The following is a 15,527-nucleotide window of genomic DNA, read 5'->3' as shown; positions in this document are numbered from 1 at the left end:
ACACACTGCAATGTCTTTTTTTTTTTTTTTTTGAGACGGAGTCTCGCTCTGTCGCCCAGGCTGGAGTGCAGTGGCCGGATCTCAGCTCACTGCAAGCTCCGCCTCCCGGGTTCACGCCATTCTCCTGCCTCAGCCTCCCGAGTAGCTGGGACTACAGGCGCCCACAACCGCGCCCGGCTAATTTTTTGTATTTTTAGTAGAGACGAGGTTTCACCGTGGTCTCGATTTCCTGACCTTGTGATCCGCCCGCCTCGGCCTCCCAAAGTGCTGGGATTACAGGCGTGAGCCACCGCGCCCGGCTGCAATGTCTTATAACTTCTCTAGAACTCTCTAGAGACACCGGGGTGTCAGTGGCCTTACATCGGTGTCAGGATCTGTGCTTTTGCGTGTGTGTGTACACACAGGCATGTGTCTGGGTATGCATGCAGGTATGCATGTGTGCAGAAGCAGCTACCCAGTATGGGCTTGGTACGGCCACCATATGGTCACTCCTGACTGGCATCCTACACGCACCACAGCACAATTATCTAGAATGTTGGTGCTTGGTATGCCCGCAACTTTATTCCACTCACTCTAAGATGACCTCTCTCTTCTCAACAATGGAAGCATCCTCAACTTTCTGCCCAATATAAGGCCTAAGGTACTAATGGAAAAATAAAGCCACCTAACTCTTTCACGGTCAACAAGCTAATGAATTTACAACTCATCTTGCGTAAGTACAGCGTTCATCCTTCCCACCTTACCTGAATGCCCAAAGGCTTCTTCATCTCTAGTCACTGTGTCACAATTTCCCGGATCATAGACCCTACTTTCCATCCTCCACCTCTACCACTCAAGTTCAGGTTCTTACTACTTCGCAGTTTTCTGGAACCCTGCTGCCAGAAAAACTTTCATAATGATAATGCACAGCTCTGGCTGCATCTCTTCACTGTCAGTAAGACTTGTATGGGCCGAGGGCAGTGGCTCATGCCTGTAATCCCAACACTTTAGGAGGCCAAGGAAGGCCAATCGCTTGAGCCCAGGGCTTTTGAAACCTGCCTGGGTAACATGGCGAAACTCCATCTCTACAAATAATACAAAAATTAGCCAGGCGTAGAGGCGTGCACCTGTAGTCCCAGCTACTTGGGAGGCTGAGGTGGCAGGATCACTTGAGCTCAGGAGGCAGTGAGCTGAGATCGTGCCACTGTACTCCAACCTGGGCAACAAAGGCAGACCCTAACTCAAAAAAAAAAAAAAAACAGAAGACAAAGACTTGGATGACTATGATTAATCTTGAAATCCTCAGAGAATTCTGCAAGGCCCTCTCCTCCAAAGGCTTTTTCAAGATCTCTCCCCAGTTAGCCCTTCCTGCAGACCACAAACTCCAGCCTCCTTCCTAACACCCAAACCTGCGGCAACTCCCATCCCTCATGCCTCTGCTCAGGGTCCTCCTTCCCATAAGTTTTTCTCAACCCATGAAGATCCTGGCTGCCCCTACAAGACTGTCTAGAATACTTCACCCATCCAAAGCCTCTGCTAACCCCTCCCCTGTCCAGGACCCCGCTTTCTGAGATGGCACCCTCCCTCCTTCGGTTCCTCCTGACCCTGGGCCTGATCGTCCTCTACTGTGAATTATAGGCAGGCTTTCACTCCCTATACTGGACAAGCCTCTAAGACCACAGGGCAAGATGGTGTTGCATCCACCCTTTCTCCCCTGGAGCTTCCCATCGCAGTGCTCAGTAAACATTTGCCAAACTGACCTGAAACAAAAAGGGAAATGTGCTGGACAGGCACTTTGCTTGTCTAGTAGTTCATAATACGGTGAGATGCCGCGTGGTGTTCGGTTATCTCACCCACATGCTGAGGTTAAGGGAATGCACTTACCGCACAGAGACAATGGGAGCCCCAAAGAAAGGAGTCACAGGCAAAACCATGATAACAAGGAGGCCTGTTGGTAGGTAGAGGATTTGCGGACTGCTGGAGGGGACACTCATTGAGAAACAACAGGCGAGAAAGTAAGAGTCTTCCCACCAGGTGCCTAAATCCAGCCACAACCCTCTGGGTAGACAACCCCGCCAGGACCACTACACACCCAAACCAGACAGGAGAGAACTCTCCAAATCCACAACCATAGCCAAACCACCTTGATTGAAAACCTTCCTTTCCTACAACGAGCTTTAAGGCTATTAATATTAGATACAGTAAAGGCCTAGTCATTTGAAATGGTGTCTCAGTTCACAAAAGATCCATGTAGTGAAAATTTTCTAAAGAAATAGTTTTATTACTTTGAGTCCTCCCTAATTAGAGGGGAAGAAACAAAGCTATTTCATTTCTTTCTTCTTTCTTCCTCTAAGCCAAAGAGCAGCATTCATTCAGAATACTCCCCGGGGTAATCCTAACTTGAACAAAAAGACTCCAGCACAGCAAAGGGAGGGATCCAGCTGGGCGAGAAGTCCTGCCTCCCTGTCCCTCCAGGCAGGGGGCCAGGCCAGCACTGAGGGCCTCAGGGACAGGTAGCATCTGCTTAGCTGGCCAGTGGTACGCTGGCTGTCTGAAATTGGTTTTGGCCAATTAAGGGATCCTTGAGGGAGAGAAAAAATAAAACCTTCAGTAAATGCAATTTTGCCACCCCAGGCTCGCTCTGCATACTATGCCTGCTGTCTCTAAGTGCCTCCAAATGCTCCGTGTAGAAAATAAACTCACACCCAGAGAGAGCGCACCAGATGAAGCCGAAGACAGGCAGGAACAGCAGGCTCCAATGGCGCTGCCTCTGAAAACCACTCTGGCTTCTGCACGACAAGGAAGGTTCAGAGAAGCAAGGTGTCCCAACATCACTGCTGCTGCTTGCTCTCCTCTGCTGTCCTGAGGATGGCCAGGGCTGGCAGTCTGGCCAAACCCCAAGACAATGGCACCTCCTAGGCCTCACTAAGCTCGGCCTGTGTTCCTACCACTCCCTATTTCACCTCCCAAACCGGAGGCTCAACAGCAGTCACATCAGAAGAGGGCATTTGGTCCTTCTCTAGAGGGGCACAGTATGGCTTCCCTGCCTCTTCCCACTCACTCCAGACACTAACAGCTGTCAATGAACACGGCCACAGAGGCTGCGGCAATCCCTGTCCTAGACACGGGCTCTCTCCTGCCCATATGGAGGGGCAAAGAGCAATGCTCAGACCATAGCTGCCAGAGTAAACGACTGAGTGCGGGATGAGAGGGGCCAGGTAGATGAGGCTTCCTGACTCCTCATGAGGTGCTTTTCTATCACAGCTCTTACCTCGTCTATTAAAGGATGACTTTCGGCCAGGGGATTAAAAGGTATGAACAGAAACAGTGCTGGTCCTTTCTTCAGCTCATTATTCAGCAAGAGACTCTTGCCTCCGTGTGGCTGCAGCCACCGAAAGAGCGTCTCCTGGTTTTCTAAGGCCCACTTACAGATGTTCTCAGCTGTGTAGTTCAGGACCTCCCTAGGGAAGACCTGTAAAGGACAAAGAGAGGAAAAAGGAGAGCTCAGTGAGGTAGGGCAAGCTCAAGGCACATCAGTGCTGTCCCAACCCCACCACTGCAGGTGAGAAAACCCAGGCTCGGAGTGGGGCCTGGCCCCACTGTGCAGCCAACACCTGCTTCTCCAGAGACAGCATTTCCTCACGAGTGGTTGAAAAAACAAAAGTGGTTGCAGGAGGTGACTTCCATATTGTGTGATTCATCTTTCTGTCTTGAGACAGATCCACCTATCAACAAATAATTCTCCCTGCCAGCTGGTGGTGGTAACAACCTCTATCACCCTGTCCAAGGACAGGTATTAAACGTCACTGGGTATTTATAAAAGGACCAAGACATATTTAAGGGAACAGAAATTATGGAGTCAAGGATCACTTCGATTTTGACCTTGGTCCTTCAAATGCTGCCCCCCAAGGGCAGAATGGAGCCTCTGTGCGGCACAGGCTGTCTGTGCTGTTCACTTGTATCCTCTGGGACTAGACCAACACCAGGCACAGAGCAGGAACTCAACACATGTCTTCATCAATCAAAAATGACCTAAACTTGCACAAGGCCACGGATCATATTTTATGTGCACAAATAAACAAAAGAGACACTTAGATTTTTTGCTTTGTTTTGCTATAAACAACCAATGTATGTGAACATAAAATTAGTTTTGAAATTCTAACAATATAAATCACTGGCTTCAAACAGAACTACCAAAGGGGTGCTTCAGAGGGTTTTACAAAATGAGATATTTAAAACTCCTCAAAACGAAGATTTAAATTGACTCATAACGAAGATAACCACTGCTTGTGTTTTTAAAAATAATGGTATCCCAGTATTCTTGCATTTGATAAAAGGAATTCTACTGCTACACAAACCAACCAACCTTAAACACTACCAAATCGAAGCAGTAAACCTGATATATTTTTCCATCTCACAGTCCTCCCTTTTTTTCCCCATCTACTTTTAATTTCTTTCTCAGTGCCCTTTACTATAAATAAATATATGGAGGCTGTGTAACATGCTAAAAATGAAGGATGTAGGAAAATGACAGATAGCAAAAGTAGATGATGTCAAAGCAGCTTAGGCAGAGGCACAAGGAGCGTAGGTGGGCAGCAGAGAAACAACTACAGCAGTGATTGTCAAGGTGGAACAGTGGGAGTTTGAAAAACCATACTCAAACTACACTCAAACATTTCTATTTGGAAAACACAAAAATACATTTGACTTTTGGAATATAAACTGCAAGAAGTAAAGCACAACATCTGGGCTACGAAGATATGCAGAAGCCAGGGCGACTGGCAAGCAAGGGGGCACCCTTGGAATGGGCCCAACAGTCCCTCCGAAGGCACAAGACTCAGACATTGTGCCAAGGGGGGCACAGGTTTTAAAGGCTGGGTACGCTGGGTGCAGGGAAATTGATCTGTATATGACATGTAAGTTACTGACAATGATGCAAGAGAGACAGACTACTTCAGGAAAGTCAGCTCAGTGATGTGACTGAGGAAGCAGCAACAGAGTAGAAGCACAGGACTGAGCAGGACACAGGTCAATGCTCAGAAGCAGCTGAGTTCAGGCTGCTCCACAGAAAGCAAATGAAATTGGGGAACAAAGGCGACAATGGAAAACTGAGGCTCTCTGGGATGAGAAGCCATCAACTTCTCACTGTGACTTGACAAGAACATCAAAAACCCATTACATCAGCTAAGGAGAAAAGCATGTCACATTACTACTCATCATAAAAGAAACAGATAAACAGAGAACATCACTTAGTGGAAGCCTAGCTTCTGAAAACACAGGCTCAGAGTAACAATTCTCCAAGAGAGTAACTCTGTAATTTTATCCAGGAACAAAAACTTTCAAGTCTGTACCAAAATCTAAGAATACAAATAAAGAATTTCTGCACATTAATTTCAAGAGCCCTCTAATGCATGGGTTCTTAATCTGGGGCCTGGGCTCTAGGGTGGGGCTGGAAGAACTCTCCATTCATATATAAAATCATGTGCGCTTTTCTAGAGAGTGTCCATAGATTTTATCCAATTCTCAAAGGAGTCCGTGACCTAAACAAGGTTAAGAACCACTGCGCTAATATAAACGTGATTTCAAAATACTTACAAGTGATGTGTTGAAATGTCTATGTAAATACACACTTCCAGAGTGTACTAAGGATACCAGTTTCGCAAGATGTTTATTTGTGATAACCCCAAATCGTACTGTTCCTAGGTAATCTGAAACAGAAAATTTTCCTTTATTAAAGAAAAGGCCTGTGCCTTAAAACAACCACAAAACCCAACGATCAAGTCTTGAAGCATAAACCCCAGGAGCAAAGCTCCTTCTGGTAACCTAGCCTAGAGAGGGAAGGAAGAGCAGTTGAGGAACCTCTCCCCCTGAAACCGACCTCAGCCTCTCAGATGTCAAGCCTGCTCCTGAGAGGATGTCTCTAACGCCTCTGACAATCACTTGTGTTGAGGAGTCCCCTGTGTCCACCTATGATGGTCTGACTTGTCCCCCTTGATCACAGGCTGAGGCACACTATGTTCTCTGTCTGGACACTTCTTGTGGCTGGTTCCTTCTTATTACTCATCTCAGCTCCTACTTTCTCTGAGAAGCCTTCCCTGACCACCCCACCTAACACCTAATATACAGGGGACAGAGTTTACAAAGGGAAACTGGGCTCCCGACCCATTCAGGTACTCTCTTTACCATTACCCTATTTTTGATAGCACTTATTAACATTTGCATAATCTCATTCATTTATTTAGATTTCCTTTGGTCCAATGTCCTCTTTTTTTTTTTTTGAGATGGAGTCTCGCTCTGTGGCCCAGGTTGGAGTGCAGTGGTGCGATCTCAGCTCACTGCAACCACTGTCTCGTCGTGGGCTCAAGCAATTCTCCTGCCTCAGCCTCCCGAGTAGCTGCAATTACAGGCGTGCACCACCACACTCAGCTAATTTTTGTATTTTTAGTAGAGACGGGGTTTCACCATGTTGGCCAGGCTGGTCTCGAACTCCTGACCGCAAGTGATCTGCCCGCCTCTGCCTCCCAAAGTGCCAGAATTACAGGTGTGAGCCACCACGCTCGGCCCAATTTCCTCTTCTGACGGTAATTTCTGTGAAATTAGAGATTTTGTTTCATGCTAGATGTATCCCAGGACCTACAGAAGTGCCGGGATGTATAGTTAAGAGATCAAAAAATATTTATTAAATGAACAAATCTAGCATATATAAAGTCTTATACACATCAACAAGAAATGAAAAATTGTTAAAATGGGCAAACCACAGAAAAGGAAATGTGTATACATGGCTAATAATTACTGGAAATAAACTCAACCTCACTATCCCGAAAGAAAGCAAATTAAACCAAAAGATTATTTTTGACCCTCAAATTGCCCAGAATTTAAGACATAGGAAACATCAAGTATTGAACAGTAGAGAAATGAGTATTTGATGTGATGCTGGTGGAAAAAGGCAAAACGGCACAGCCACTCAGGAGAGCAGCTGCTGTACTGACTAGAAGAAGAATGGACACAGCTGGGATTTCCACTGCTGAGCATCCACATGTGTGTTGGAGCCACACGCAAGGACATTCACCAAGAAACACTCTGCAAATGTTAAAAACAATGAGGCAGGACTATACAGCAGAAACAGAAGCTGAAAAAGTTACAGTAGAACTTTGATGTTAACCAAAAAAAAAAAAAAGGAAAAAAAGAACTCACACTTATAAATTAGTTTTTTATATATATATATTTCCCCTCCTACGGGCACATATGTTTAGAAATGTACAAAGAATCTAAAAGGATAATAAAAGTGGTCTGATGTTGGAGAACAAACATCAACAGGGACCTTATCCTTATGTGTGAAGCTTTCATTTTTTTTCATGGAGTAAAATATTTGTGTGATTATAAAGTATTTAGTGTTAAAGGAGGGTGAATAAGATACTGCAGAAAAAGGTACATTCTTTCCTATCCCCTATTGCTTTATTAGCACATGCTAAATAAAACATCAGTTAAACTTTAGGCCAGGTGCAGTGGCTCATGCCTTTAATCCTAGCACTTTGGGAGGCCAAGGTGGGTGGATTGCCTGAGCTCAGAAGTTTAAGACCAGCCTGGCCAACACAGTGAAACCCTGTCTCTACTAAAAATATAAAAATTAGCTGGGTGTGTTGTGGTGGGCACCTGTAATCCCAGCTACTTGGGAGGCTGAGGCATGAGAATCATGTGAACTCAGGAGGCAGAGGTTGCTGTGAGCTGAGATCCCAAGATCGTGCCACTGCACTCCAGCCTGGGCGACAGAGTGAGACTCTGTCTCCAAAATAAATAAATAAGTAAACTTTAAAAAAAAATCAGTTAAACATCAAATGTTACCAAATTATATACAGGTAGCTAAGATATAAAAATATTGAGGTGCTAAACCCATAAAGTTTCTAGTTTTATCCCACGACCCCCACCTTTCAGTGGTGTGGTTCTCTCTCCCTCAGGTAAGGAGTGGTTGATGAGGTGGGAGTGAATATGTCCCTACTGCGAGAGTCAATAATTTTTCATACAAACCTGATAAGTTTAAAATGGCACAAAACAAAAGAAATACAGGACAAATAAGCCAGAAATTAAACAGACTGATAACTTATGGGGTGGCTGGGGAAAAGGGGAATGGGAACGGGAAAGCAGGGCTGAGGAGGCCTGGCACTGAGTAGGTCTTTTTGTATCTGACTCCTAGGGCCACAGTGATGTATCACACACCCTTCACACACTCCAAAATTAAACCATTAGTTAAAACCAAGCGAGATGTGGCAAACCCAAAGTGGAATACAGTATGTACAAATAACCCTAACTATTGCAAATGGGTTAACACCATGGTGAATGGGATAGGAAGAAAGAACTAACCTAAGTAACTGGAAAACAGTATCTTGACTGGATGCTGTAAAACTAAAGGCAAAAAGAATTGTACATAAATGCTGTAAATCTGGTAGTAAATGTGTTTCTTAAGGAGGTATAAGTTAGCAATTCTGAAACTATGAACTTATTTACTTCTTTGTAGTAAATACATCATAGATAATTATAGCCAGGACTCTCACTGTCGCAGTAAGAAATTATATACTAATAAGAGAAGGCTAAAATAAACTCTGTAATGTTAAATTGAAATCAGAGAGAATGAATATAAACTTATGGTTTTTGATACATACATACACACACACACACAGAGGGAGAGAGAGAGGATGGATAGAGAAATACAGATATATGCATATGTGTGGATATAATACACTTCCTAGTTCTATCTACTGAGAAGACCTAGAAGTTATGACATCCTGATACCAAAGAGCATACCTAGCATGTAGATCTTGGTTTCTAAATGCCATTCTCCAGTAAAAGAAACCAAGGCCCTTGGAGAAGAGGTTGATTCCAGACCTGGGGCAAAGAAAGTACAAGATAAGCCTGAAATACCTTGTATCAGAAGTAAAGAAGTGGGCATGGTGGCTCACACCTGTAATCCCAGCACTTTGGGAGGCCAAGGCGGGCGAATCACCTGAGGTCACGAGCTCGAGACCAGCCTGGCCAACATAGTGAAATCCCATCTCTACTAAAAATACAAAATTTAGCCTGGCATGGTGGCACACGCCTGTAATTCCAGCTATCTGCGAGGCTGAGGCAGCAGAACCGCTTGAACCCAGGAGGTGCAGGTTGCAGTGAGCTGAGATTTCGCCATTGCACTCCAGCCTGGGCGACAAGAGTGAAACTCTGTGTCAAAAAAAATAAATAAATGAAGTAAAGAAGTGCTCATAAAAGGATGGGGATTTGTCCAAAGGACCCAGGAGCCAAGCGGAAGCCCTCCTAGTAGCCAAAGCTGGAACAATTTGAGCAACAAAATAAACAATGACAGTACACAGAATAAGATAAATACTCATGACTCCATAATAATATTAATGAGAACAGTCAGCTCTTCTTTATAGGAGAATTCCACTAATAATGAAAAATGAATGAAGGAAACAGAAAATAACCATTTGAACACCAGAGTAATTGTTGCAGGCAAGATCCACCGATGGCGGCTAAAATTCTTGAGCAAAAGTTTGAGGATATATTTATATAGTAACAAATGATCTTCCCCCAAGGTTATTTATTTACTAATTACAAAGGAAGAGATAGTAACTTTTCAGTGGAGAAACACAGCAGACACTACTTTAACCAAATGATCACAGTTAATGTGACCAGTAGGAGACACACTGACATCCTATGAACCCCCCGATAAGAAGTGCTGAGAAGGACCTATTTCTATGGTATTGTTGTCAAAAGACATGACCTATTCCAATAACAAGAAAACAGACAAAATTGAGTGATTTTCTACAAAATGCCTGAGAAGTATCTTCAGAAGTGTCAAGGTTATAAAGGACAAGGAAAGACAGAGGATTTGTCATAGGCTGAAGGAAACAGAAAAAACCAACCCGTTGCGATATGGGATCCCAGACTGGATCCTGAAACAAAAACAGGCACTAGTGGAAACACTAAGACAATTCAAATGAGGTCTGCAATTTAGTGAATAGGACTGTACCAATGTTAATTTCTTTTTCTTTTCTTTGTCTTTCTTTCTTTTTTTTTTTTTTTTTGAGAGACAGATTCTTGCTCTGTCACCCAGGCTGGAGTGCAGTGGTGCATCTCGGTTCACTGCAACCTTAAGTGATTCTCCTGCCTCAGCCTCCCGAGTAGCTGGGATTACAGCCATGCACCCCCACGTCTGGCTAATTTTTCTGTATTTTTAGTAGATAAGGGTTTCATCATGTTGGCCAGGATGGTCTCGAACTCCTGACCTCAAGCGGTCCACCTGGCCTCAGCCTCCTAAAGTGCTGGGATTACAGGTGTGAGCCACCACGCCCAACAGTAATATTAATTTCTTATTTTGTACAAAACCACCTAACAATTGGTTATGTAAGATGTTAACAACAGGGGAAACTGGCTAAAGGCAGGTAATTATGGAACTCCCTGTTCTATTTTTGCATCTTTTCTCTAAGTATAGAATTAAAAATTTTTAAGAACTTTGTTTAAAGGGCATGGCATATAAGTCCAGATCCCAAAGCTGTCAGAAGAAACAGACCAAAGAGAGGATGTGAATTAGCAGGACCAAAACACCACTCTCTCAGAGGCAACTGATCTTGGCGGACAGTCACAGTTAAAAGAAGAGAAGGAAAAGCAGCCAGTAAGGAAATTCATTTGATAGCCTGCCAAAGTCACCATCGCAATTTATTAGAGCAGAGGAACAAGAAGTGACAGCCTGACCCCAAAGTTAAAAGGGGCCATTCAAAAACCTGTTTAACTGCATTAATAAGAATGGACAGTCTGCCCACACAGAACAAATTCTAACATGCTCAAACATATTACAATTTCAAAACTGCATTTTTCACACAAAGAGAAATTTACAAAAATCACACTTCTATTTCAGTTCTAGCATATGGTGGAAAACTTGCTGGAAGAAGCAGCTTAAATTTGCAGTCTCACGTGAACAAAGAATACTTAGATTAGCAGAGGAAGTTTATAGCGTAAAGATGACACAAAAAAACCGCATGTCACATCTTATCCAGAGTGTTCTCTGATAAGCAGAGCTCCAGGGCTTTCTACCATAGAGGTCTTAATCATTTATAAAATGAATTATTTTGTCCTAAAAGTCACGAAGTTTCAATATTTTAATTAAGAACCTGGAATCTGTTGGACAATTAAAAATAAACTAAGACTCATACTCTCCCCTCCTCTACCCAAAAAGGTCTAACAACTGCAGTATCCCATTCGATCAAAAAAAAAAAAATTCTCCATTAGCCTGGTAATTGGCCAGTTCAAGATCTGTGTTAACCACACAGTGACAACTGGTGTCAATGATCACTGCAAGATGTAACGAGATCTTGAAGAAACATTTGGGTAAAAGAATTAGTTACTAAGCAGTTTCCACAGCTGCTCAAGCAGGTGGCTAAGAAGGTCAAGGTGACCATAGCATGTCTCTTGGCACCACTAACTTCTCAGGGAGGGAGGGTGCTCCTTTGCTGCTTGCTACAGAGGGTACTGAGCCCTGGGCCCCGTGATCATCGGCTACAAGGCCGTGCACACAGGCACCATCTAGACCCATCACAGCACATCTCCCGTGGGCATGGGCTGGGGAACCAGCACTATTATGTTGATGCTAATACTGTTTGCTGTGCTTTGAGTAGAAATGGTCTTGTGCTTTGACCCATCAAATCTTGCCTACTTTTGGCAGGCAGGCAGGTTTACTCCTGGTCATCTCTTGTGAGTGGGATTCTTCTCTGCCCCTAACAGAATGCTCCCCTCTTACTTCCCACACCCTCCCCAGGTATAGCTTTGGCTGCCCTTCTTGTGCCTCCCATGCACCGCTGTCACCATTCACCTCATGGCAGCTACCAAGGGTGCCCTGAAAGGCCTGAAACTCCATCTGGTTTCCACTCACATTCATCTGGCTCACTCTCCTCTAGTTTGAATAGAAGCTTTTTGGTTTTGGACAAGGTTTTAATACACAACTACAGCTGACCCTTGAACAACATGGGTTTGAACCGCATGGGTCCACTTACATGCAGATTTTTTTTTAATCAAACACAGTTCCAAAATACAGTATTTGCAGAATTAAAAACTCACCTATATGGAGAGCCACTTTTCATACATGCAGGTTCTGAAGAGCCAACTGTGGGACTCGAGTATGCAAATTCTGGTATATTTGGGGATCTTAGAACTAATCCCCAATCTATAACAAGGGACAACTGTATTTTAGTTTAGTATCATATGACTTAAATTTAATTTTAAATATTAAAATGTCAGTTTAGGGCTGGACATGGTAGCTCACGCCTGTAATCCCAGCACTTTGGGAAGCCGAGGCGGGTGGATCAACTGAGGTCAGGAGTTCGAGACCAGCCTGGCCAACCTGGTGAAATCCCATCTCTACTCAAAATTAGCCAGGCTTAGTGGCAGGCGCCTGTAGTCCCAGCTATTCGGGATGCTGAGGCAGGAGAATCACTTTAATGTGGGAGGTGGAAAAAAAAAATTCATCATTTTTATACTGATTATATGTTGAAATAATTTGGATACACTGGGTTAAACATTAATTTCACCTGTTTCTTTGATTTGCCCCCCCCCCGACCTTTTTTTTTTTTTTTTTTTTAAGGACAGTCTCATGTTGTCACCTAGCCTGGAGTAAAGTGGCCCGATCTTGGCTCACTGCAACCTCTGCCTCCCAGGTTCAAGCGATTCTCCTGCCTCAGCCTCCTGAGTAGCTGAGATTGCAGGTGTGCGCCACCATGCCCGGCTAATTTCTGTATTGTTAGTAGAGACAGAGTTTCACCATGTTGGCCAGGCTGGTCTCGAACTCCTGACCTCAAGTGATCTGCCTACCTCAGCCTCCCAAAGTGCTGGGATTACAGACCTGAGCCATTGCACCCAGACTCACCTACTTCTTTTTAATATTTAGTGAAGCTACTAGAAAATTTTAAATTAGGCTGGGAATGGTAGCTCACATCTATAATCTCAACAGTTTTGAGAGGTTGAGGCAGGAGGATCACTTGAGGCCAGAAGTCCAAGACCAGCCTGGGCGAGAGAGTGAGACCCTAGCTCTAAAAAAATTTTTAAAAATTAGCTGAGCGTGATGATGTAAGCCTATAGTCCTAGCTACTCAGGAGGCTGATGCAGGAGGACTGCTTGAGCCCAGGAGGTCGAGGCTGCAGTGAGTTATAATTGCACCACTGCACTCCAGCCTGGACAACAATGTGAGACCCTGTCTCAAAAAACAAAATTTAAAAAAGAAAATTTTAAATTAGCTATGTGGTTCATATTGTATTTCCACTGGATTATGCCAGAGTGGTAATGATGAAAAAGCAAGATTCATGTATCTCAGGAAGAAAATTAGGCTGAGATGATAAATCCAGCAGCCAGCAAGTCTTAGTAATTGGCACTTATCCGGTAAGATCACATGAGACAATGTTTCTTGAATTTTTTTCATGAAAATCCCTCCAACAGCAAATAATAATTATCTTTAAGAACGTGTCCCCTTTTCTTCAAAAAGGAAAAAGTGGGGCTCTAGACCTATGACTCTAGCCTGAGCTTCTGAAGTTAATTCTCTCTCACAGGCCTACAGTAAATAGCACTTGGTGTACTACAAAGTACCCAAGGATACACTGAAAGAACAGACAGAAACTACAGATCTGAACAATGTGGAATTCCTTAAATTAGGGAATGTCATCTGCTATCATGGAGACTTCTGTGTGAGCTCACCTCTAAGGCATCATGGAACAAAATAGAGTATCAGGTCAAGAAAAATGCTCATAAAGGTAACTGCTAACAAACCAACATACACTTCAAAACAAAATACCACTGGATTAAGTCACATGGCATTTAATCAGCATGGCTAAGAAGTCATTTACTCCATGGGGAAATTCTTCCCATTTCTTTAAACTGGAAAACAGTGATATCCCAAAAGGCAAACCTGTATCATGCTACCTTCCATCTGTTGGGAAACAACTCTCATTTAAGTCTGTTAATTTTAACTTTTACTTTCCCACTCTTCTTTCCAAAGTCAGAATAAGGAGAACAATAGGATTATTTTAAAAGGGATTAAAATAACCCCTCTAATTTTAATCTTTACAGAGTGATTCACTTTTCAAATTCTTCATAACCATTTACTAGACAGTGATGTCATACATTTCCAATAAAGAGTCCATTAAAACGAAAAAACCTTCGAAGAAATGTAACATTACAGAAATGCTTGTTTTCAATGTATAAACTATCATTACTTGGATTTTCCCCCTAGAAATGAGACAGTGAAATGTGCATAGTTTCAAAATTCTTTTTTTTTTTTTTTTTGAGACAGAGTCTCGCTCTGTCACCCAGGCTGGAGTGCAGTGGCCGGATCTCAGCTCACTGTAAGCTCCGCCTCCCAGGTTTACACCATTCTCCTGCCTCAGCCTCCCGAGTAGCCGGGACTACAGGCGCCCGCCACCGCGCCCGGCTAGTTTTTTTTGTATTTTTTAGTAGAGACGAGGTTTCACCGTGTTAGCCAGGATGGTCTCGATCTCCTGACCTCGTGATCCGCCCGTCTCGGCCTCCCAAAGTGCACGGATTACAGGCTTGAGCCACCGCGCCCGGCCTTCAAAATTCTTAATATAAAGCACAAAGCAATTATCTAGAAAAAAAAAATCTGGCATTTGGACATCATAGACACACTGTGGTGTTTGCCAAGATATTACTAAACTAACACGTAACTTATAAGCTGTGATTCTTTTTTTTTTTTTCTCTCTTTTTTTTTTTTTTTTTTTGAGATGGAGTCTCGTACTGTCCCCCAGGCTGGAGTACAATGGCGTGATCTCGGCTCACTGCAACCTCTGCCTCCCAGGTTCAAGTAATTCTCCTGCTTCAGCCTCCCGAGTAGCTGAGATTACAGGTGTCCACCACCACGCCCAGCTAATTTTTTGTATTTTTAGTAGAGATGAGGTTTCACTATATTGGTAAGGCTGGTCTCGAACTCCTGACCTTGTGATCTGCCCGCTTCAGCCTCCCAAAGTGCAGGGATTACAGGAGTGAGCCATCGCGCCCGACAGCTGTGATTCTTTTTGTGTGTGAGCTAGGCAGGAAGGAAAGAGAAATGCAGTTCCAAATACATGATTTTAGGAGGGAATAAACTATAGTACTAAATACGCATTGTTACATATACTTAACCTGACAGTAAAATAAACACCCTCACATCAGCTGTTCTCATTTAGTAAGTCTAAAGAACCATATTAAAATGATCAATTCAGGCTGGGCACAATGGCTCACACCACCACGGTGAAACCCCGACTCTACCGAAAGTACAAACATTAGACAGACGTGGTGGCGCATGCCTGTAATCCCAGCTACTTGGGAGGCTGAGGCAGGAGAATCGCTTCAACCCGGGAGATGGAGACTGCAGTGAGCCATGATCACACCACTGCACTCTAGACTCAGTGACAGAGCGAGACTCCATCTCAAAAGAAAAAATAAAATAAAATAAAAAATAAAATAAAATGATCAATTGAAAAACTTCCCTTGTATGCACCTCAATAAAATTTTTTTTTTTTTTT

The 15,527-nt window shown here is 43.6% G+C and overlaps 1 protein-coding gene across 5 annotated transcripts in view; it reads right to left on the bottom strand.

Moving 5' to 3' along the window:
- TXNDC11 (thioredoxin domain containing 11) overlaps nucleotides 1–15,527 on the bottom strand; it is a 65,308-nt gene that overhangs the window by 15,969 nt on the left and 33,812 nt on the right. For 2 of the 5 annotated variants that reach the window (XM_025369528.1, XM_025369529.1), the window contains 2 exons: nucleotides 5,575–5,687; nucleotides 3,251–3,451 (listed from right to left, as the gene is read on the bottom strand). In XM_025369528.1, the coding sequence (XP_025225313.1) occupies nucleotides 3,251–3,451; nucleotides 5,575–5,687 (314 nt within the window). Of the gene's footprint in view, nucleotides 1–3,250; nucleotides 3,452–5,574; nucleotides 5,688–8,778; nucleotides 8,860–15,527 lie in introns of all 5 variants that reach the window. The other 3 variants (XM_025369530.1, XM_025369531.1, XM_025369527.1) reach the window with 2 other exon arrangements.

The sequence above is a fragment of the Theropithecus gelada genome, chromosome 20, assembly GCF_003255815.1.
Source record: "Theropithecus gelada isolate Dixy chromosome 20, Tgel_1.0, whole genome shotgun sequence".
NCBI classification, from domain to species: domain Eukaryota; kingdom Metazoa; phylum Chordata; class Mammalia; order Primates; family Cercopithecidae; genus Theropithecus; species Theropithecus gelada.
This window is presented reverse-complemented; position numbering and strand designations above follow the sequence as displayed.